General features: G+C 35.7%; 1 protein-coding gene and 1 long non-coding RNA gene across 10 annotated transcripts in view; both read left to right on the top strand.

Moving 5' to 3' along the window:
• PTEN (phosphatase and tensin homolog) overlaps positions 1–9534 on the top strand; it is a 104507-nt gene extending 94973 nt beyond the window's left edge. For all 7 annotated transcript variants that reach the window (XM_055274306.2, XM_055274305.2, XM_055274304.2 and 4 more), the window contains 2 exons: positions 1404–1628; positions 6041–9534. In XM_055274306.2, the coding sequence (XP_055130281.1) occupies positions 1404–1628; positions 6041–6226 (411 nt within the window). In that variant the 3' untranslated portion in view covers positions 6227–9534. The remainder of the gene's footprint in view (positions 1–1403; positions 1629–6040) is intronic.
• An 8636-nt stretch (positions 9535–18170) lies between these two features.
• Positions 18171–24797, top strand: part of LOC129480484 (uncharacterized) — an 81664-nt gene continuing 75037 nt past the window's right edge. For 2 of the 3 annotated variants that reach the window (XR_008657058.2, XR_008657059.2), the window contains exons 1-2: positions 20262–20809; positions 21753–21813. This is a non-coding gene — a long non-coding RNA (uncharacterized lncRNA). Of the gene's footprint in view, positions 20020–20261; positions 20810–21752; positions 21814–24797 lie in introns of those variants that run through there. The other variant, XR_010120462.1, reaches the window with a different exon arrangement.

Here is a 24797-nt window from a genome sequence, read left to right as displayed (position 1 = left end):
CATTTCCTATCGTCTGTACAAATAAAAGTTAAATATATCCCAATAACTTTGAAAAATTATTTTTTGATAATCCAGGAAGTATTAGCAACTGTTTTAAAATTAAGATAACTAGTTTATTTTGCTTTCAAAAATAGGCTTCTACATCATCATCTCTGCATACCTTTAGGAATTTACTAATTCTTATTTCCCATCATCTGCACTTTAACACATGCAAAATTGAAGGCTAGATTAAATATTTATGATTTATTTGTTTATCCTTGACTACATAAATTTCCATTTTATTGATTTTCCCTGCCTTAAGAATATGCTGTGATTAAAACAGACAAAAAGTTTTAGCATAATCCATATATATATAGAATTCACCTTTTGTTATTTAAATATTATTGGCTTATTTTCTTCTAATTCTAAGTAAAGTGCAATTACTGGCTAAAATAATTGAAATAAGCAAAAAAAAAAATTTTAAAGACTTATATACAAGATTACTTTGCCAGGTAGTGTTAAAAGATGCAATGACATTTAAGATGTAACATCCTTAAAGATCTTATTTTCTAGGGGATAAAAAACTTTAAGATAAATTAGAATAAAAGATTTAAATGGCATTTTAAGGCACCAGATAAGATGTCACAAGGCTGTACATCATTAATTGCCAAATGATTTATACAGGCCAGATTTCTTTGTTGGTCAATAGAGGTTTAAAGTGATGAACTTCTGTTGTGGTTTTTTATTAAGAAGGTATTATCTTATTAGTAAGAAGTGATTTTTTTTTTAAGAACAAGCATTTTATAACATCAAAAGAAATCAGTAGTACTCTTTCCTACCCCTTCATGTTTATTCTGAAAGTATTCAAGCATTATATTGTCATGTAAGAAACTGGAGCTTCTCATGTTTGTATTGCTGTAGAAGTAAACATGTATTTGCCATGTGTCATCAGGGAAGTTGCACTCACCTTCCAAGAACTTTTGTTAAAGTAAATCTTGGAATAGGTAGCTCATTTGAAGTGTAGAAAACATTAAATCCATATCTGAATTTTGTTTATATGTATGTACACATAAACTAAAAACATATTTAAAGCTAGTATTAGACTAGAAAAGAGGTTTTTTTACTTAAAATTTTAAGGTAAAAGTAGTTTAACTTAGATCTTGTGAGATTTTGTTTTTGGTTTAAAATTTGAGTGAAGAAAAATCATGTGAATGAAAATGCAACAGATAACTCAGATTGCCTTATAATAGTCTTTGTGTTTACCTTTATTCAGAATATCAAATGATAGTTTATTTTGTTGACTTTTTGGCAAATGTTTAACATAGGTGACAGATTTTCTTTTTTTAAAAAATAAAACATCATTAATTAAAATAAATATGTCATTTCATTTCTTTTTCTTTTCTTTTTTTTTTTTTTTTTTTTAGGACAAAATGTTTCACTTTTGGGTAAATACATTCTTCATACCAGGACCAGAGGAAACCTCAGAAAAAGTAGAAAATGGAAGTCTATGTGATCAAGAAATTGATAGCATTTGCAGTATAGAGCGTGCAGATAATGACAAGGAATATCTAGTACTTACTTTAACAAAAAATGATCTTGACAAAGCAAATAAAGACAAAGCCAACCGATACTTTTCTCCAAATTTTAAGGTCAGTTAAATATTTTGTGGGGGTTGGTGACTTGTATGTGTGTGATGTGTGTTTAATCCTAGGAGTACAGCTGATGAAGAACTTGCTTGACAAGTTTTTAACTTATGTATTATTTCGAAGCAGTGTTTACCTAGCAGTAACATGAAAGTTTCTAATAAAATACCCAATGTACACAGAGTCAAAAAAGCTGCATTTTTCCCTTTCCCAATTCTTTGTTGTTTTCTGAAATCTGGGGCAAAGGTGCGGGAGGGGGCTAAATGACTGGGATATGGAGTAGGAATGGGAGAGGAAAGAAATGGATAGGAACTCAGTCATTTGGGGATGATTCATATGGAATGTTTTTATTGCTTCCACTTCTGTCTCCCTTCCAATTTATTCTCAACCCCTCAGAGTGATCTTAAAAATAGACTTGATTGTGTCACTTCTGTTTACACTTTATAAAGACCTTGTGGCTTTTTTTTTTTACCGTGACCTACAAGGACCAGCATAATTTAGCACAGGCCTACCTCCTACATCAGCAGTAGTCACCTTCTCTCCTTGCTTCTTGAGATTCAGTCATACTGGTCTCTCTTCAGTTCTTCAAAATGCTAAGCTTCTGCCTCTGGTCTTTCTAGTTATCTTCCTTCTCCCTGTACCTTTTCATCTCAGCCTTTTCCCCCCACCTTCACATAGCTATCTTCATATTTCCAGCCTTAGCTTCAATCTCATATTCTCTGAAGGCCTCTGATTGTCCACCCCTGTTATTCTTTTTTAAAAAATCCTATTTCCTTATATTATATCTTAGAATTATTTGGTTTGTTTCATTTTTGTCTATATGTGATATATGTATTTATACATAGGTATATATATCTACTTATAGACAAGAATTCTTCAGATGAAAAAAATCTGATTTGTAAACATTCCCAAATGGTTGTTTACCATTTTTTTCTTCCCCCTTCCTATTTCTTATTCTACCTGATTTTCTCCTGTTCATTCACCACACTCTTTTCTGTCTCTTTTTTACTCTCTCTTAATTTTTCATTCAATTTTTATAACATGTAACAAATCTAACTGATTATTAAGAATATTGCTAGTAGGCCGGGCATGGTGGCTCACGCTTGTAATCCCAGCACTTTGGGAGGCTGAGGTGGGCGGATCACGAGGTCAGGAGATCGAGACCACGGTGAAACCCCGTCTCTACTAAAAATACAAAAAATTAGCCGGGCGTGTGGTGGTGGGCGCCTGTAGTCCCAGCTACTAGGAGAGGCTGAGGCAGGAGAATGGCGTGAACCCGGGAGGCGGAGCTTGCAGTGAGCCGAGATTGCGCCACTGCACTCCAGCCTGGGCGACAGAGCGAGACTCCGTCTCAAAAAAAAAAAAAAAAATATTGCTAGTAGTACTTCACCTGTAATCCCAGCACTTTGGGAGGCTAAGGCAGGTGGATCGCTTGAGGCCAGGAGTTTAAGACCAGCCAGGCCAATATGGCAAAACCCTATCTGCACTAAAAATAAAAAAATTAGCTGGGCATGGTGTCGCACACCTGTAATCCCAGCTACTTGAGAGGCTGAGGCACAAGGATTGCCTGAGCCTGTGAGGTAGAGGTTGCAGTGAGCTGAGATCACACCAGTGCATGTGCACTTCAGCCTGAGTGACAGAGCAAGACTCTGTCTAAAAATATATATATATATATATATATATATATATATATATATACACACACACACACACTATTACTACCAATATACATACATACATACATACTTGGACCCCTGCATGTTTTAAGTGAAAATAGATCTAATATTAAATGTCTTTAGCTCTTAACATTTTTTTAAGTGTTCAGAAGTTTCCCTTTAAAAAAAGTTTTAATATGTAATAATTGTACATATTTGTGGGATACAGAGTGATATTTTCATGTATGCAGTGTGTGATGATCAAATCAGGATAATTAGCATATGGATCACCTCAAACATTTGTCATTTCTTTGTGTTGGGAACATTCAAAATTCTGTCTTCTAGCTATTTGAAAATATACAGTAAATTATTGTTGACTAGTTACAGTTCTATTGAATACTATAATTTATTCCCTGTCTGTAATTTATCTTTTAACCAACATCTCCCTATCCTCCCCTCCCCCTCCCTTTGCCAGCCTCTAATAACCACACTCCTATGAGCTCAACTTTTTTAGCTTCCATATATGAGTGAGAACGTACAGTATTTATCTTTCTGTACCTGACTTATTTTACTTAACATCATGTCCTTTGGCCTAGACATTCTCTTTAGAATCCACAGGTTTCCTTTCTTTTCTCTAAATCTGCATTTTGCTCAGCCATTAACTTTTAAAATGTCTTTTTCCCTCTAGTTTTATTGTTTTCTATTTTAGTATTGCAAGACGTTTTATATTTGTGATTACAAATAAAAACTCTGTTATTAGTAAACAAATACAATGTCATATAGTAGTAAGTGCTATAAAAAATAGACAGGATAGAGAGTAATCTTGGTTTGTATGTTTCTTATTTTTTAGCTAAGATGATTAGAGAAGGCCCAACCAAGCAGATAACATTTAAGCAGAGGCCTAAATCATATAAGTGAGTTATACAAGTATCTGGGAAAAGAGGGAAGAGTAGAGATGCAAAAGCCCTTAGACAAGAGAATGAGCTTGGTATATTTAAGAGTGGATAAGTCATTTTGACTGAAACAGAGTAGACAAGAAAACTAGTCCAAGTGTAAATATACTAGTGTGTGTTCAGCATAGGAAGGATGTAATCTGAATTTTGTGTTTAATATTCCCTCTGTTCATGCTTTCAAAATATAGATGAGTGAGGAAAGTAGGGAGAAGGGGTAATGATGGAAGCTGAGAGATCAGTTAAGAGGCACTTGAATAGTTCAGTAAAGATAAGAGAAGATGTTTGCTTCTTCTTGCCCCTCACTGCTTAGAATAGTGGCAGTGAAGGGTAACAGAAGCTGTCAGATTAACTTAAAGAGTTTACTGATGCAGTGGATGTTGGTTGTAAGAGAAGAAGAATTGATAATGACTCTTGGATAATAGGGGAGGGAGGGGCTGTCAATATAATATAATGAGGAAGGGATTTGAAGTCATTTCTGATTTAAATCTCACATCCACTACCTACTTTTAATAGATACGTAGCCTTTAACAAGTTCCCTAACCTTTCTGGGCCTTAGCTACCTCCCCTTGGAAATGGAAATACCTAACATGTAAGGTTGTTTTGACAGTTAATTTTCACTAGGCATGTAAAGGCCCTTGGCTGTCTGTTATAGACCACTGTATTATGTTAATGTCCCTCTCCTTCCTCCCTTTAGGTAAAGTTTTTAGGGCTAATAAATCCCAAATATCAATGTTGATCAGTAGTTTGTGTTTGTGTAGTGTTGTTTATATCAAAAACTACATTGAAGCCGGGCACAGTGGTTCACGCCTAAAACCCAACACTTTGGGAGGCCAAGGTGGGCAGATCACCTGAACTAAGGAGTTTGAGACCAGCCTGGGCAACATGGTGAAATCCCGTCTCTATAAAAAATATGAAAGCTAGCTGGGTGTGGTGGCATGCACCTGTAGTCCCAGCTACTTGGGAGGCTGAGGTTGATCCTGGGAGTTTAAGCCTGCAGTGAGCTGTGAAGATGCCACTGCACTCTAGTCTGGGTGACAGAGCAAGACCCTGTCTCAAACAAAAAACAAAAAAAACACACACAAAGAAATACATTGATTTTCACATAGGTAGTAAGAGAAACATTCTTTTTGAACTCAGCCATTTGTGAATTGAATTTTATAATTCAAAGGCTATATTATGTAAACTATTGATGACTTTCAATCTGCATTTATTTTGTATAATTATTTAGTTAATATTTGCCGCTTATATTCCTTAAAAAATAAAATTGGGGTTGGGTGTAGTGGCTCATGCCTGTAATCCCAGCACTTTGGGAGGCTGAGGCAGGCAGATTGCCTGAGCTCAGGAGTTTGAGATCAGCCTGGGCAACATGATGAAACCCCATTTCTACTAAAATACAAAAAATTAGCTGGGCATGGTGGTGCACACCTGTAGCCCTAGCAGTTCGTGAGGCTAAGGCATGAGAATTGCTTGAACCTGGGAGGCAGAGGTTGCAGTGAGCCAAGATCATGCCACTGCACTCCAGCTTGGCAACAGAGCAAGACTGTCTCCAGAAATAAAAATAAATAAATTGTATTAACATCCTGATAGTTTATCTGTTCAGTACCTAGCAAGAAAGAAAATGTTGAACATCTTAATAAGAAGAGGGTCATTTAAAAGGCCTCTTAGAGATCATGTTTGTTACAGTGCTTAAAAATTAGTATGTTCATCTGCAAAATGGAATAAAAAAATTAATCTGTTAAAAGTATATTTCACTAAATAGTTTAAGATGAGTCATATTTGTGGGTTTTCATTTTAAATTTTCTTTCTCTAGGTGAAGCTGTACTTCACAAAAACAGTAGAGGAGCCGTCAAATCCAGAGGCTAGCAGTTCAACTTCTGTAACACCAGATGTTAGTGACAATGAACCTGATCATTATAGATATTCTGACACCACTGACTCTGATCCAGAGAATGAACCTTTTGATGAAGATCAGCATACACAAATTACAAAAGTCTGAATTTTTTTTTATCAAGAGGGATAAAACACCATGAAAACAAACTTGAATAAACTGAAAATGGACCTTTTTTTTTTTAATGGCAATAGGACATTGTGTCAGATTACCAGTTATAGGAACAATTCTCTTTTCCTGACCAATCTTGTTTTACCCTATACATCCACAGGGTTTTGACACTTGTTGTCCAGTTGAAAAAAGGTTGTGTAGCTGTGTCATGTATATACCTTTTTGTGTCAAAAGGACATTTAAAATTCAATTAGGATTAATAAAGATGGCACTTTCCCATTTTATTCCAGTTTTATAAAAAGTGGAGACAGACTGATGTGTATACGTAGGAATTTCTTCCTTTTGTGTTCTGTCACCAACTGAAGTGGCTAAAGAGCTTTGTGATATACTGGTTCACATCCTACCCCTTTGCACTTGTGGCAACAGATAAGTTTGCAGTTGGCTAAGAGAAGTTTCTGGAGGGTTTTGCTACATTCTAATGCATGTATTCGGGTTAGGGGAATGGAGGGAATGCTCAGAAAGGAAATAATTTTATGCTGGACTCTGGACCATATACCATCTCCAGCTATTTACACACACCTTTCTTTAGCATGCTACAGTTATTAATCTGGACATTCGAGGAATTGGCCGCTGTCACTGCTTGTTGTTTGCGCATTTTTTTTTTTAAAGCATATTGGTGCTAGAAAAGGCAGCTAAAGGAAGTGAATCTGTATTGGGGTACAGGAATGAACCTTCTGCAACATCTTAAGATCCACAAATGAAGGGATATAAAAATAATGTCATAGGTAAGAAACACAGCAACAATGACTTAACCATATAAATGTGGAGGCTATCAACAAAGAATGGGCTTGAAACATTATAAAAATTGACAATGATTTATTAAATATGTTTTCTCAATTGTAACGACTTCTCCATCTCCTGTGTAATCAAGGCCAGTGCTAAAAGTCAGATGCTATTAGTACCTACATCAGTCAACAACTTACACTTATTTTACTAGTTTTCAATCATATACCTGCTGTGGATGCTTCATGTGCTGCCTGCAAGCTTCTTTTTTCTCATTAAATATAAAATATTTTGTAATGCTGCACAGAAATTTTCAATTTGAGATTCTACAGTAAGCGTTTTTTTCTTTGAAGATTTATGATGCACTTATTCAATAGCTGTCAGCCGTTCCACCCTTTTGACCTTACACATTCTATTACAATGAGTTTTGCAGTTTTGCACATTTTTTAAATGTCATTAACTGTTAGGGAATTTTACTTGAATACTGAATACATATAATGTTTATATTAAAAAGGACATTTGTGTTAAAAAGGAAATTAGAGTTGCAGTAAACTTTCAATGCTGCACACACAAAAAAGACATTTGATTTTTCAGTAGAAATTGTCCTACATGTGCTTTATTGATTTGCTATTGAAAGAATAGGGTTTTGTTTTGTTTTGTTTTGTTTTTTTTTAATGTGCAGTGTTGAATCATTTCTTCATAGTGCTCCCCCGAGTTGGGACTAGGGCTTCAATTTCACTTCTTAAAAAGAATCATTATATATTTGATATGCCCAGACTGCATATGATTTTAAGCGGAGTACAACTACTATTGTAAAGCTAATGTGAAGATACTATTAAAAAGGATTTTTTTTCCAGAAATTTGGTGTCTTCAAATTATACCTTCACCTTGGCATTTGAATATCCAGCCATTATATTTCTTAATGATATAAAATTCCATTTTCAATAACTTATTGGTGCTGAAATTGTTCACTAGCTGTGGTCTGACCTAGTTAATTTACAAATTCAGATTGAATAGGACCTACTAGAGCAGCATTTATAGTTTGATGGCAAATAGATTAGGCAGAACTTCATCTAAAATATTCTTAGTAAATAATGTTGACATGTTTTACATACCTTGTCAGTTTCATTCAACAATTTTTAAATTTTTAACAAAGCTCTTAGGATTTACACATTTATATTTAAACATTGATATATAGAGTATTGATTGATTGCTCATAAGTTAAATTGGTAAAGTTAGAGACAATTATTCCTAACACCTCACCATTGAAATTTATATGCCACCTTGTCTTTCATAAAAGCTGAAAATTGTTACCTAAAATGAGAATCAACTTCATGTTTTGAAGATAGTTATAAATATTGTTCTTTGTTACAATTTTGGGCACCGCATACTAAAACGTAACTTTTATTGTTCCAATATGTAACATGGAGGGCCAGGTCATAAATAATGACATTATAATGGGCTTTTGCACTGTTATTATTTTTCCTTTGGAATGTGAAGGTCTGAATGAGGGTTTTGATTTTGAATGTTTCAATGTTTTTGAGAAGCCTTGCTTACATTTTATGGTGTAGTCATTGGAAATGGAAAAATGGCATTATATATATTATATATATAAATATATATTATACATACTCTCCTTACTTTATTTCAGTTACCATCCCCATAGAATTTGACAAGAATTGCTATGACTGAAAGGTTTTCGAGTCCTAATTAAAACTTTATTTATGGCAGTATTCATAATTAGCCTGAAATGCATTCTGTAGGTAATCTCTGAGTTTCTGGAATGTTTTCTTAGACTTTTTGGATGTGCAGCAGCTTACATGTCTGAAGTTACTTGAAGGCATCACTTTTAAGAAAGCTTACAGTTGGGCCCTGTACCATCCCAAGTCCTTTGTAGCTCCTCTTGAACATGTTTGCCATACTTTTAAAAGGGTAGTTGAATAAATAGCGTCACCATTCTTTGCTGTGGCACAGGCTATAAACTTAAGTGGAGTTTACCGGCAGCATCAAATGTTTCAGCTTTAAAAAATAAAAGTAGGGTACAAGTTTAATGTTTAGTTCTAGAAATTTTGTGCAATATGTTCATAACGATGGCTGTGGTTGCCACAAAGTGCCTCGTTTACCTTTAAATACTGTTAATGTGTCATGCATGCAGATGGAAGGGGTGGAACTGTGCACTAAAGTGGGGGCTTTAACTGTAGTGTTTGGCAGAGTTGCCTTCTACCTGCCAGTTCAAAAGTTCAAGTTCAACCTGTTTTCATATAGAATATATATACTAAAAAATTTCAGTCTGTTAAACAGCCTTACTCTGATTCAGCCTCTTCAGATACTCTTGTGCTGTGCAGCAGTGGCTCTGTGTGTAAATGCTATGCACTGAGGATACACAAAAATACCAATATGATGTGTACAGGATAATGCCTCATCCCAATCAGATGTCCATTTGTTATTGTGTTTGTTAACAACCCTTTATCTCTTAGTGTTATAAACTCCACTTAAAACTGATTAAAGTCTCATTCTTGTCATTGTGTGGGTGTTTTATTAAATGAGAGTTTATAATTCAAATTGCTTAAATCCATTGAAGTTTTAATTAATGGGCAGCCAAATGTGAATAAAAATTTTTCAGTTTTTTTTTTTCCTGCTGTCCTTCAAAGCCTACTCTTTAAAAAAAAAAAAAAAAAAGGGATGGCCTGGGAGTAGAGTATCTGTCTACTCATGTTTAATTAAGAGAAAACACTTATTTTTAGGGCTTTAGTCCTCACTTCATAAATTGTATAAGCACATTAAATAGCATTCTAGTCCTGAAAAAGTTCAAGATTCTTGGAAAATTGTGCATATTTTTATTATGACAGATGTTTGAAGATAATTCCCCAGAATGGATTTGATACTTTAGATTTCAATTTTGTGGCTTTTCTCTATTATTCTGTACTCTGCCATCAGCATGTGGAAAGCTTCATTTACTCATCATGACTTGTGCCATATAAAAATTGATATTTCGGAATAGTCTAAAGGACTTTTTGTACTTGAATTTAATCATGTTGTTTCTAATATTCTTAAAAGCTTGAAGACTAAAGCATATCCTTTCAACAAAGCATAGTAAGGTAATAAGAAAGTGTAGTTTGTACAAGTGTTTAAAAAATAAAGTAGACAATATTACAGTGGGACTTATTATTTCAAGTTTACATTTTCTCCATGTAATTTTTTTAAAAGTAAATGAAAAAATGTGCAATAATGTAAAATATGAAGTGTATGTGTACACACATTTTATTTTTCGGTATCTTGGGTATACATACGGTTGAAAACTATACTGGAGTCTAAAAGTATTCTAATTTATAAGGATATTTTGGTGATATTTGAAAAACAGAAATGTGCTAGTTTTGTTTTTATATCATGTCCTTAGTACGTTGTAATATGAGCTGGCTTGGTTCAGTAAATGCCATCACCATTTCCATTGAGAATTTAAAACTCACCAGTGTTTAATATGCAGGCTTCCAAAGGCTTATGAAAAAAATCAAGACCCTTAAATCTAGTTAATTTGCTGCTAACATGAAACTCTTTTGGTTCTTTTATTTTTGCCAGATAATTAAACACACATCTAAAGCTTAGTCTTAAATGGCTTAAGTGTAGCTGTTGATTAGTGCTGTTGCTAGTTCAGAAAGAAATGTTTGTGAATGGAAACAAGAATATTCAGTCCAAGCTGTTGTAAGGACAGTACCTGAAAACCAGGAAACAGGATAATGGAAAAAATCTTTTAACGATGAAATGTTGGAGCCAACTTTCTTATAGAATTAATTGTATGTGGCTATAGAAAGCCTAATGATTGTTGCTTATTTTTGAGAGCAAATTATTCTTTTATGACCATAATCTTGCTATTTTTCCATCTCCCAAAAGATCTTCCAATATGTGTATCGTAATGTGGGTAGCCAGTCAGACAAATTCATATTGGTTGGTAGCTTTAAAAAGTTTGTAATGTGAAGACAGGCAAGGACAAAATAGTTTGCTTTGGTGGTAGTACTCTGGTTGTTAAGCTAGGTATTTTGATACTACTTCCCCATCACAACAATAAAATAATCACTCATAATCCTATCACCTAGAGACATAGCCATTATTAATATGTTAGTGACTATACAATCATGTTTTCTTCTGTATATCCATGTATATTCTTTAAAAAATGAAATTTATACTGTACCTGATCTCAAAGCTTTTTAGCTTAGTGTATCTGTCATGAATTTGTAGGATGTTCCATCGCATCAGAAAACGGACAGTGATTTGATTACTTTCTAATGCCACAGATGCGGATTACATGTAGTTGAGAATCCTTTCGAATTCAGTGGCTTCATCATGAATGTCTAAATATTGTTGACATTAGGCTGATACGTGTAAATTAAAGTTACATTTGTTTAGCATAGACAAGCTTAACATTGTAGATGTTTCTCTTCAAAAATCATCTTAAACATTTGCATTTGGAATTGTGTTAAATAGAATGTGTGAAACACTGTATTAGTAAACATCATCACCTTTCTACTTCCTTATAGTTTGAACTTTTCAGTTTTTATAGTTCCCAAACAGTTGCTCAATTTAGAGCAAATTAATTTATCACCTGCCAAAAAACGGCTGCTGTTGGCTTATCAGTTTTCTTTAAATTCAAATGCTCATGTGACTTTTATCACATCAAAAAATATTTCATTAGTCGTTCACCTTTAGCTCTGAAAATTACTGTGTTTAGTAATTATAGTGGGCTTATAAAAACATGCAAGTCTTTTTGATAGTTACTTGAGAATTTTGGTGAAAAATATTTAGCTGAGGGCAGTATATAACTTATAAACCAATATATTGATATTTTTAAAACATTTTTACATATAAATAAACTGCCATCTTTGAGCATAACTACATTTAAAAATAAAGCTGCATATTTTTAAATCAAGTGTTTAACAAGAATTTATATTTTTTATTTTTTAAAATTAAAAATAATTTATATTTCCTCTGTTGCATGTGGATTCTCATCTGTCCTTATAATGGTTAGAGATTTTATTTGTGTGGAATGAAGCGAGGCTTGTAGTCATGGTTCTAGTGTTTCAGTTTGCCAAGTCTGTTTACTGCAGTGAAATTCATCAAATGTTTCAGTATGGTTTTCTGTAGCCTATCATTTATTGGCTATTTTTTTATGTACACCTTTAGGATTTTCTGCCTACTCTATCCCGTTGTCCAAATGATATCCTACATTTTACAAATGCCCTTTCAGTTTCTATTTTCTTTTTCCATTAAATTGCCCTCATGTTCTAATGTGCAGTTTGTAAGTGTGTGTGTGTGTGTGCGCGTGTGAATTTGATTTTCAAGAGTGCTAGACTTCCAATTTGAGAGATTAAATAATTTAATTCAGGCAAACATTTTTCATTGGAATTTCACAGTTCATTGTAATGAAAATGTTAATCCTGAATGACCTTTGACATACAGTAATGAATCTTGGATATTAATGAATTTGTTAGTAGCATCTTGTGTGTTTTAATGAGTTATTTTCAAAGTTGTGCATTAAACCAAAGTTGGCATACTGGAAGTGTTTATATCAAGTTCCACTTGGCTACTGATGGACAAAAAATAGAAATGCCTTCCTATGGAGAGTTATTTTTCCTTTAAAAATTAAAAAGGTTAAATATTTTGACTATTCGGTTTTAAACTTTTTATTCAACAAATATCAAGTCCCTGCTGTATATATGGGTTTGGAATACAATAGTGATCAAGACACACACTCTATCCCTGCCCTTGAAGAGTTTACACTCCAGTAGAGAAAACAGAATTTACATTAACAATTATAAATTGTGATACATGCTGTGGAAAGTGAGGTGCATGTGATAATGGTTATCAAACATTATGCTCCCCAGAATTTCCATCCCCTTGCAGTTGAGGCCTGTGTAACTAGTTTAATGTAATACAGAAAGTGTGACACTCCACTTTCTGTGGCAATGAAAAAAATTTACCATCCAGTTTATCTCTTCCCCTACTGCTGTGATTAAGGATTTTGCATGTTCTAGATAGTGCAGCTCTGTCAGCCTGGGTCTTGAGTGATACTGGAGCAGAACTCCTTCAAATTCTTCCTTCCGCCATGCTAAACTTGTTAGATATTAGCATGAATAAGAAATAAACCATTTAGACTGATACTTTGGGACAATTTTTTATCACAATGTAAGTTATATCCTGACTGTGCTTTGGAAACATCAGGGAAGGGTTTCTTGAACTACAAGAGGGAGTTAAGAATGAAGCAAAATGAAATATGGCATCTTTAAATGACATGATGCAATAAACTCTAAATTGCAAGTTATTCAATAGTTACTGAGCACCAGATATGTGTCAGACACTGTTCTAGATGCTTGGGATACAAGTGGGTGAACAGCAGGACCTTGCCTTCATGGAGCTTACATTCTAGCAAGGGAAAATGGTCAACATACTATATGTAAGGTAATGCGTGCTACAGCAGAAATGAAAGTTAGGTAAGGGAGCTCAGGATTGCTGGGTGGAGAGATTTCAGTGTTGAATGGGGTAGTCCAGAACAGGCCTTACTGGGAAGGTAAGATTTGAAGATTGCTGAAATAGTGGCATTAGGATTTTCCTTCATTCTTTCAACCAGCGAGGTACACTCAGAACCCTCTATACAATTTTATTCTCACTTTATACAACTCTGTACACTAGTTCTGAGTTTTTAAGATTATTATTGGCATATCTAGGGAGAATTTTTAGGAATACCACCCAAAATAGTCGCAATGTTCTAAAACCATTTTGTTTTCTAAATTGGTTTGGCAAACTCTATACAACAGTCTGTTCCTTTTCATTCTCCAAGTTGAGTTTTTAAATTTTTTTCTTATACTTTGTGCATTTTGACAATATTTACCACTTTTCAGAAGACATTAAAGTTCTGTTATGGCCTTAAAACATTTCTGTAAAGCTGAAAGGAAATATCATTTATGATTTATTGATGGGAAACAGTTACAAATTTTGAGTTACTTGAAAAACAGAAGGGATGAGATTTATGGCCTAGTGTTGTGTTTTCATTCTTAACCCATAAGCAAAAATCTCTGGAAAAGTACCAATATCTAGTAAAAGAAATATTTTTTCACAAAAAATATTTTCTATTTTCTCCTCACCTCTTACCTCATCTCACCTCAAAGTTCAAGAAGCTTAAATTTGTGATCAAAGGAAAATAGTATAATTGAATATTTGATACTATAGAAATTTGCAACTATATAAGGGCATTATTAACGTTTTGCTAGTGATCAGTTTCCTATTAGGGCAGCCACATAAAATTAGGCTTGACACTTTAAAAGAAAATGTTGACTCTTAACTTTTCCTCCTTTAATGCTTAATTTTAAAATAGATTTAAGCGACTTTAAAGACATTTTCCTGAGCAACTGCATTTTGTTTTCATTCTGAATTTAATGAGACTTTTTTCTTTAACATTTTAGTTTGCTTTAGAAAGGATTTAAGGCAGCTGAATGTGTTTCCCAGTGTGAGAAAAATTGTCATGTAAATTTAGAAAAAAGTATTGTAAATGTCCCTTGATTTTGGCTTAAGAGTTAGAATTTACTTAGAATGTTTCCTGACCCAACCTCATTGGAATTTGAAAGTACATTCCAATAGTATTGTGAGCTGCTCCTTTAAACATTGATAAGTAGGCTTCAAACTTAATTTTCAAGGAAATAAGCCATGCTTTTACTGTAGGGTTTATTAATCTGAAATACCTGAGAGTGAAAATGGTTATATGTTCCTATCTAATAATATAAACAGTTAAATGTGACCTGTAAATATTGTGAAATTTAGCAAAAATATAACCTGTAAAAAGAATCTCTAGTAAGCTAATATTCTCCCAGTAATAAAACTTAACTAAAGTAGCCCAATTAACTGACATTAGAATAGATCATGATACGTGAGAGAACTATTAGTGAATTACAGTCATGTTTATATTTCTCTTTTCAATTATAATCATGTCTTTGAAATGAGATCTCATTTTCCAGTCCTTATTACCTATAAGGAAGAGAAATGTATGTAAATTTCACAAATGCATACGAAAATTACCAAACTTCTTAAGTGTTATTGGGTATTTCTGCAGAGATATCATTAACAGGACAGCCCAACATTTTACATGGTTATCTTTAACAATGGAAGTACAGTGGTTGTTTAATTAATTAGCTAATACTTCATTTACTGTGTATAGTCATCATAATTCATATGAATAATATGTAGGTCTTTTAGGATTATTAGTACTGTATACTAAATAAATGCTTGAAAGGGAAAATACCTTTTAGTGTTTGGTAAAAGAGTAGGCATAAGGTAAATTTTCCCTTCTGTTAGCAGAACTATTCAATGTGTTTAGCTGTCCTTGGAGAAGACTGAGCCATTGATGCTGTAAAAATCCAATAGGGTTAAAACAAAAATATCACTTTGAACATGATTTACTTGGCTAGGAGATACTTGAAAGCTTTAAACAACTCAAATCTTTCTCTAGAAAATTAAACACAGTTCTATCTCAGAAAACTTGAAGACATTGACAATTCATAGGAATTCTGTGATAAGTCAGCTCACCTACCTAAAGACCAAGGTGAAGACGCACAGCAAGAAAGGAAGCTGAAGTAAGGAGAGAAAAGAAAGCAGAAGGAAAAGCATGGTAAGAGCCCAAATTAACTCTGACTACTGGGGGCTGCTACAGGGGATGGGAAGAGAATAACATTGTTCTGAGCCCACAGTGTGTGCCATGCTGCAGCAGTTAGTTCACAGGCTTGACCCATCCTTCAATGATTTTATCTCATTTTATGCACAAAGACTGAAAGGGAACTTAAATCATCCAGGTGTCTCTCACAACTAGTAAATAGAGAAGTGGATATGAACCCACAGCAGTCTTATTTCTACCATATTATGCATACTACCCCTTAAACAGAATCAAGTTTACAAAGCAAACAAAAAAGGCTGGCCAGGTTTGGTGTCTCACACCTGTAATCACAGCACTTTGGGAGGCTGAGACAGGAGGATTGCTTGAGCCAAGGAGTTCGAGACTAGCCTGAGAAACACAGCAAGACCTTGTCTCTGCAAAAAAATTAAAAAATTATCCAGGCATGGTGGTACATGCATATAGTCCCAGCTATTTGGGAGACCGAGCTGGGAGGATTGTTTGAGCCCGGGAGGTTGAGGCTACAGTGAGCCATGATCTGTGCCTTGCACTCCAGCCTGGGCGACAGGGTGAGACCTCGTCTCTTGAAAACAAGTCTAAAAACAACTCACAGGTAACGGAGTCATGACAAAAAATTTTTTTTGTTTGTTTACTGACACAAGAAAAGCAAGCTAACACAAGGCATAAATACTGCAAAATGAACAGCAAAGAAGATAAATATTTAACAGTTGTTCAAGCTACAAATGAGAAAATTATGTATCTTGCAACATTCTTGACAGGTAAGATGGTAAGATGTTGGTATATATTTTTATATCAAAACCCAGAATTAGAGTTCTTTGATTTGCTAGTTTGGTATAAAATCCATTAAATAAATTTGTGCTTTATTTTTGCTTGAACTAGAATGCCCAGACTGTTTAAAATGATTGGTTCTCAGTTAAATAGGCCAACTGGCCACCTAACAAGTATTTGTTGCATGCCTGCTGTGTCAAGTTGGAATACCATAGTGGAGAAGTGAGAAAAGGCCATAGATTTTACATTTTAGAGTGGGGAAACAGATTTTATACAGAGAGATGAGCAAGCATGATGGCTTGATGTAGGAACAAACTTGGTCACTTAGGAAAGCATAAGAAGAGAAAGGCTAGAGCAGAGTAAGTGATGGGAGATTGATGTAAGATAAATTTTGGAGAAGTAGGCAGGAGAACTGGTTTCAGCCAAGGTGGAATAAAACCACTAAATTCTGTCCCCTACTGATGACAACCATCAATAAACTTTTTCTACACTGTTTTATTCAAACTCATTAGTTTATCTTATTCTTTGAATAGATCTTTTATCCCAGCCTGATTTTGTGACATCATCGATGAGTCATTTGGAAAATACAGGTTCACTGAGTTTTGTAGATTTTCCAATGTTGACACATTTCATTATGCAATGCAGAAAAATCACATTTAAAAAAATATCACAACACTTTTTTAGAGCTGACCAGAATAGTCTTTAAATATTTGGAGGAAGGCAGATTATGAAAGAGAGTCAAAACTTGGAAAAGCAACCTATATTAGGGATGTTTCTTTTCTTCTATTGTCTTAACAGCTTCGCCCCAAGGGTGGGCCCCACTTGTGGAGCGGCACAGCCTCGGTGACTTGAGCAGCTCACACTGAGAGAAATCAAGTTTGGCCACAGGCACCAGAAAAAGAGTCTCCTGTGGGCCAGTGGCCATGGAGTATGAGGGTGGGGGGAGGGTTGGGGAAATCCTGAAGATGAGAGAGCTGGAAAAGGGAATCCTCTAATTCTGAGTTTGAGCTTCTACAAGTCCTGGGCCCACTCCTGAGCCTGCATGCACAGGACAGACCAAAGAAGCATAGCAAAGGCTTTGAAAATGAAACAGATTGGAATTATCACTCATAAATGATGAGACAAAACTTGCAGCCTGAGCCTAATCGAGTGGATTGCCTGAATCAACTGATCAATCAATCATCAATTAAACATTTTCAGAAAATTTTAACAGGACCCAGAGTCTATGCAACACAGTATCCAACATTACTTAGCTAGGAAGAACTGGAAAAATGTGACAAAATCCCAGGGAAAAAGTCAATCAAGAGATGGTAACCACAAAATAACCCAGATGTTGAAATTATCAGATGTAAAAACAGCTACTGTAATTATGTTTCATGAGATAAAGATAAACACACTTGGAACGAATGGAAAGGCAGAAGTTCTCAGCAAGGACACAAATTATAAAAGGAACCACATGGAAATTTTACAACTAAAAGGTACAATATCTGAAATAACACACTAGATGGGCAATAGAAGAATGGAAATGACAGAAGAGTCAGCAAACTTGAAGATAACTTTATAAATATCCAATTCTAATCATGGCTTTAGAGTCTTAAAGGTGGATGAAGCTTTGAAAAGTGAAACGTATCTGATTGTAATAAGCCTCAGGGAGCCTGAATAAAATACTAATCCAAGTGTATTTACGTGGCTCCCACAGATACATTTGAAGAAGTTCCTGTTATTTGTCAATTACATTAAGTAAAGGAATTAGCATTATCACAGGTCCAAACATGGTGATTATGAGAATTTGCTATTATGGTGTTACACAGGATTAATGTGTCAAAACAGCCCAAGGTGATATATGCACTGACGAAGTTTTCTGGTTGGGTCCATTAAGTGTATACCTGCAGTAAAAAGCAATTTAAAACTTAGCAAAGTCATCACTAGATCACTGACAAACTCATCCTTAGAGACAGTGCATGGTAATTGCTTTGTTCACCTGCTCATATTAACACTTTGATTCAGCGTAACTCTTTTGATTCAGCCTTTGCAACAGCACTTTTTCCAAATGTGATGTTATTACAGAGATGTCGTACAAAAATTGACCTATCATGTAGGCACAATGCATGCTTTTCAATATTACAGCAGAAAAAAAAATGTGATGTTTAATGCTGCTAGTGCCTAGGAATCTGGTATGAGAAAACATTAAGGTGAGTTTGGAGAAAAACTGAGCTGGTATTATGTTTGGAGAAATGACTTCCTGATTCAGAAAGAGAATTTCAAGAGTTTAGAATGCCTCCCATTGTTATATTAGAATCATATTACTCGTAAAAGGTAGTATAAATTTTTGTAATAGTGATAATTCTGGATTTAATAGTTTAACAAGTGTTGACATTTAATTCCCATAACATAGGAAGTACAATTATATCCATCTTATACACAAGGAGCTATGGTACGGAAAGGTTCAATAACTTGTTGAATATAGCAGATCTAGTAAATGGCAAAGTCAGGATTTAAATCTAGGTCAATTTGATTGCCAAGCCTGGGCCATTTACTACTGTGTTATATATGTTACTTCCTATAAAAACTTAGTAAGAAGGTCTTTCATTTTCAAACCGAAATGGACAGAACACTGGTGTAAGCAGTGTTCTGAAGCTTTTGGTCTCAGGATTCCTTTATGCTCTTAAAACTTACTGAGGATCTCAAAGGGCTTTTGTTATTGATATTTACTACATAAGAAATGAAAACTGAGACATCATCTGATAATTAAAAAAACAAGCTAATCATATGATAATATAAATAACATTGTAGTGAAAATAAGCATATATTCTAAAACAAAAATGTTAGTGATGAGGTTGTGTTTTGTTTTTTACATTTTTTTGATTTTTTTTTTTTTTTTTAGACTAAGTCTCTGTCACCAGGCTGGAGCAGTGGTGCGATCTCGGTTCACTGCAACCTCCACCTCCTGGGTTCAAGTGATTCTCCTGCCTCAGCCTCCTGAGTAGCTGGGATTACAGGCATGTGCCACCATGTCCAGCTAATTTTTGTAGTTTTTAGTAGAGACGAGGTTTCACCATGTTGATCAGGCTGGTCTCAAACTCCTGACAGGTGATCCACCCGCCTCGGCCTCCTGAAGCGCTGGGATCACAGGTGTGAGCCACCACCCCCAGCAGACATATTTCATTATACAATGCAAAAAAAGTCACGTTTTAAAAAGATCACCACCGAGCTCACCAGGATAGTCTTTACATATTCGGAAGCTGTTAAGTTCATGGTAGCAGGTATAAGATGTTAAAAATACTAATTTTTGCTTAAAAGCTTGAATTTTATCACTTATAACCTACAGGGGTCATGGGCCATGCTATGAGGATCACTGGTGTTAGAGGTTTGGTTGGAGAGATGCAAGTAAGAGAACATTTCCCTAACAGGCCTAAACACATTCCTTTTCAGAGTGCTAAAGGAATTTGAAAATGAGGTCTCAGAATTACTAGCAGTAATTCCTGATAAATTAAGAAAAATGGGAGAGAGTCCAGAGACAAAGACATGAGAAAAGATTGCTGTAACTCTCCAGAAGGATGGATTCTGGGTAATGAAGGCCAGTATGTTTAACACTGATTCCCAGAAAAAGACTTTAATATATTCAGTAGCAGGTAGTTTAAGAACATTAGAAGATAATTTGGTGATTACCAGATGTCAATGAGGGCTAGGTAGGTCATTTCAAAGCCCTCTCAAATTTCGTTTTTTCTTTATGATCACCTGCCACAATGCTTTACGTGATGTACATACAAAAATGTTCGCATAACTGTATAAAACAGTTGAATAATAATTGTATAGCATATTGCTTATATAAACTGTACAAATCTCATTTGAATAAAAACCATTTATAAAGTACTTGCGGTATGCAAAATGTGTTAGGCAAAGGGCAGGTCTGAGAGGCACACACGAGGAAAACTAAAACAGAACAGAAGCCTAATGGTATTTTCAAGTGTTATAAAATATGTGAAGTCTGCCTTGTGAGAGAAGGTAGCGTTGGCTTGTGGAAAGAGCATAGCACAGGAAATTAGAACATCTGGTTGCTCATCCGGTCTTTACCATCAACTTAATGAATGACCTGGAGTAAGTTACTTCACTTCGAGACCTATGCTGTATATCTGCAATATTGAAAATGCTGGATAAGATAATCTCTAAAGCCCCAGAAAAAGATGGAGTTGTACTCTTTCTCTCCAAGGAACATATACTGGAACTTATGAGTAGAACTTTGGAGAGACCAAGTTTGCCTCACAATGAGAAATATTCTAGCTCTGTGCTGTCGTATAGTGACTCCAGTCACTAAGCTACATGTCTCTATGGAGCACTTGAAATGTGACTGGTTCAAAGTGAGATTTGCTGTAAGTATAAATTACACATCAGATTTTGAAAACAGTATAAAAAGTAGAAGGCAAAATATCTTGTCAATTTTTTATATTGATTACCTATTGATAATATTTTTGATATAGTGAGTTAAATTATATATATGTAATTTTTTTTTTTTGAGATGGGGTTTCACTCTGTCGCCCAGGCTGGAGTGTGGTGGCGTGATCTTGGCTCACTATAACCTCCACCACCCAGGCTCAAGCCATCCTCCCACCTTGGCCTCTCAGGTAGCTGGGACCACAGTTGTGCACCACCACACATGGCTAATTTTTTGCATTTTTGGTAGAGATGGGGTTTCACCATTTTGCCCAGGCTGGTCTCAAACTGCTGAGCTCAAGTGATCCACCTTCCTTAGCCTCCCAGAGTGCTGGGATTACAGGCATGAGCCACCTCCTGGTCTAAATTAATATATTTTAAAAACATTTCACCTAGCCGGGCACGGTGGCTCACGCCTGTAATCCCAGCACTTTGGGAGGCTGAGGCAGGCGGATCACAAAGTCAGGAGATCGAGGCCATCCTGGCTAACACAGTGAAACCCCGTCTCTACTAAAAATACAAAAAATTAGCCGAGCGTGGTAGCGGGCACCTGTAGTCACAGCTACTCGGGAGGCTGAGGAGAATGGCGTGAACCCGGGAGGCGGAGGTTGCAGTGAGCCGAGATTGTGCCACTGCACTCCAGCCTGGGCGACAGAGCAAGACTCTGCCTCAAAAAAAAAATAAATAAATAAATTTCACCTGATTTCTTTTACTTTTTAAGATATATATGGCTAATGGAACATTTAAAATTACATATATGGCTCATATTATATTTCTATTGGACAGGGTAATTTTAGCTAATAGAGTTTCCAACAAAATCATAATAACTTGAAGAGGAACCTAATTTTACTTTTCATTTTGCATTTTGAGGTACACAAGCAGAGACTGGGTCATAGTTCTGACAAGAGGACCTCACAGAAGACTCCATTTGGTGTGCATTTGATCTAAATTTGTGTTCTCAGTCTGTGCTCAGATGAATGCTTGGGCTCCAGCAGCACCCAGATTTGTCATAGGGGAAGGAGGAGGAGGACAAAGAGGTCTTTCTGTCTTCCCTTCCTCTTTCAGAGAGCTGATCAGTATGTATTATTGAATAAATGGATGAGTGTACAAAATATATGTATGTATTTCAGGTAAAATGGATGAAGTTTAGGGTTCAGGCTTTGGACCAGGTCTGGCAGCTGGTTTATTTCTTGGTGCCACTGTTTACTAGCTCTATGACCTTACTTACCCCCTCTGTGCCTCAGTTTCTTCATTTGTAAATGTGGGGTTTGCATGTACAGTTTGAATACAGTATAGTATATTTCCCTAGAAACATGGCTTGCTCCTAAACATTTGGCAATGCTATTGCATAAATTAATCTTGCAAGACAAAACTACACACAACAAAAAACTCTTATCTCGCCTGTAAACAGGTTGTTAAACATGTTCTCACTTCCTTGCCTTCTGTCACCACCTGTACAGCATGTTTTTGAAGGAATTCCACAGTGCTTGTGATTAAAGCAAATTTGTACACTGCCTGGACACCCTTAGCAACTTGATCTTATGGTAGGAGAACAATTTGTGGAGAATTGGAGACTTCATATTCAATAAGGACCTGTTAGGGGCAAAGTGATACAAAGTGCCTTCTCTTCACTTTTGCCTTTCCCATCCAAACATGACCCTGAACATCTGGCAGCATGAAAAGGGGACATGCTTACCCCATACACACGCTAGCTGACTGCCAGGATTAAACTTAGGTCCAAATGGTGAGTAGTGTTTGCTTTTGTAATCTAACACTAGTTGACATCCTACTGTACTCCTCTCTGGCCAGTTCTCTTCCATTCCACAGACTTCCTTATTTATTTATTTATTTATTTATTTATTTATTTATTTATTTATTTATTTTTGAGACAGAGTCTCATTCCGTAGCCCAAGCTGGAGTGCAGTGGCATGATCTCAACTCACTGCAAGCGTTGTCTCTGGGCCTCAAGTGATTCTCCTGCCTCAGCCTCCCAAACACCTGGGACTCGAAGTGTGTGCCACAACACCCAGTTAATTTTTTTTAATTTTTAGTAGAGACGGTGTTTCACCATGTTGCCCTGGGTGGTCTTGAACTCCTGAGCTCAGGCGATCCATCTGCCTCGGCCTCCCAAAGTGTTGGAATTACAGGCATGAGCCACTGTGCCGGGCCTCCACAGGCTTTCTTTGCCCTGCTTGGTCCAACCCTCGCACCTCTTTTATTCTCTCAGAAACTTCCATTACCTTCTACTGAATAGAGAAAATTAAGGCTATCATGCTACCTGGACTGCTTCAACATGCTGTCCTTCTTTTTTCTATTATCAACCAACTCTCTACCTCCCTTGGCCTGCCTCCCTCTCATTTTAGAGGAAAAAAATATTTCCCTTCTTGTTTTTTTGTTTGTTTGTTTGTTTTTTGTTTTTGTTTTTGTTTTTTTTCCCGAGAGGGACTTTCGCTCCTGTTGCCCAGCCTGGAGTGCAATGGCATGAGTTTGGCTCACTGCAACCTCTGCTTCCCGGGTTCAGGTGATTCTCCTGCCTCAAGCCTCCTGAGTAGTTGGGATTACAGGCGTGCAACACCACACCCGGCTAATTTTTGCATTTTTAGTAGAGACAGGGTTTCACCATGTTGGTCAGGCTGCTGTTAAACTCCTGATCTCAGGTGATCCACCCACCCCAGCCTCCCAAAGTGCTGGGATTACAGGCGTGAGCCACTGTGCCCGGCCTCCCTTCTTGTTTAAAGCTAAATTTTCTACCGTGCTCTTTCTTTCCCAGGACAAAGATGGTGTTTTATTGGATTATCTCTTTCTCTTCTTATTTTCAACATTTGACTGTCTTTTGGATCATTTCTTGGAGTTGAAAAATATTCTTAAATCTCTCCATTTTTATCAATAAACAGAAAAAAGAAAGCTTTCTCTATCTTGTATTCTATTCAGTTATTACTCTCCTCTCTCTCTTAAAACTCAAGTTCAAAAAGGAAAATCTACCCTTGTCTCTACTTCCTCACATCTCATTCACTAATTTTTCTATTTGTAATATCTACTATTTTAATTTAGTTACAAATGCACATATGTGAAAGTATATATGTAAAATAATATATTTAATATCGATTTGGATATATTCTATACCTCCCTGACCCAATCATTTCCACTGACCTTTTCCTTCCCTCCACCCCAATCATCAGCTCCCATTGTAATAGGCTTGATTCTGCCATTTCCAATTAGCAAAGATCTTGCAAACCTGTGTTTTCCAGCATCCACCTATCACCTCCCGCATTTTCACTCACTTATTTTTATATTACTTCTACTTCAGCATATTTAAATCTCATAAGTCTTAAAGTCCATTGAACCTAACTCTTTTTCATTATTCATTTCGCCTCTTCTATCCTTACATATGTTCATACCCATTTCCTGGTTCGTCATTATAATCACTCTCTTATAGCACATTATTAATTTATTTGACACTCTCTTTCTCACTCATTTGCCTGGCAAATCTGAAATTGTCTATGTGCTACTGTATGCCTACACCGCAGCAGGGTGAAACACAACTGTGCTTTTTGGTCTCACTGGATGTTAATCCCCAAATATCAAAAACAGACATCACCACCACACAGTAGTCTTACTTTTTCCTGATACTTTTCCTGGTACATTTACTTTCGCATTCTCTAAGATAACAATTTTATGACTTCTCACTCTTCAAACTTCCAAAACTGTGATCAGTGACTCAAACTTACATTTTATACACATCACCATGGAAATTATCACATGGAAACACTCACATCTTCTTACCACAGAATCTACTAACCTATCAGAATCAGTACCATGCTCTGTGCCTTTCTTCGTTACAGTCAATGAGTGATTTTACTCATTTCAAAGACCAATCTCTTCATATTGAATTCTATCTCTTCTAGTGATTTAAAA

Source organism: Symphalangus syndactylus, chromosome 4, assembly GCF_028878055.3.
Source record: "Symphalangus syndactylus isolate Jambi chromosome 4, NHGRI_mSymSyn1-v2.1_pri, whole genome shotgun sequence".
Taxonomy (NCBI): Eukaryota; Metazoa; Chordata; class Mammalia; order Primates; family Hylobatidae; genus Symphalangus; species Symphalangus syndactylus.
Note: the sequence above shows the minus strand (reverse complement) of the source record. Positions and strands in the feature narration are given on the sequence as shown.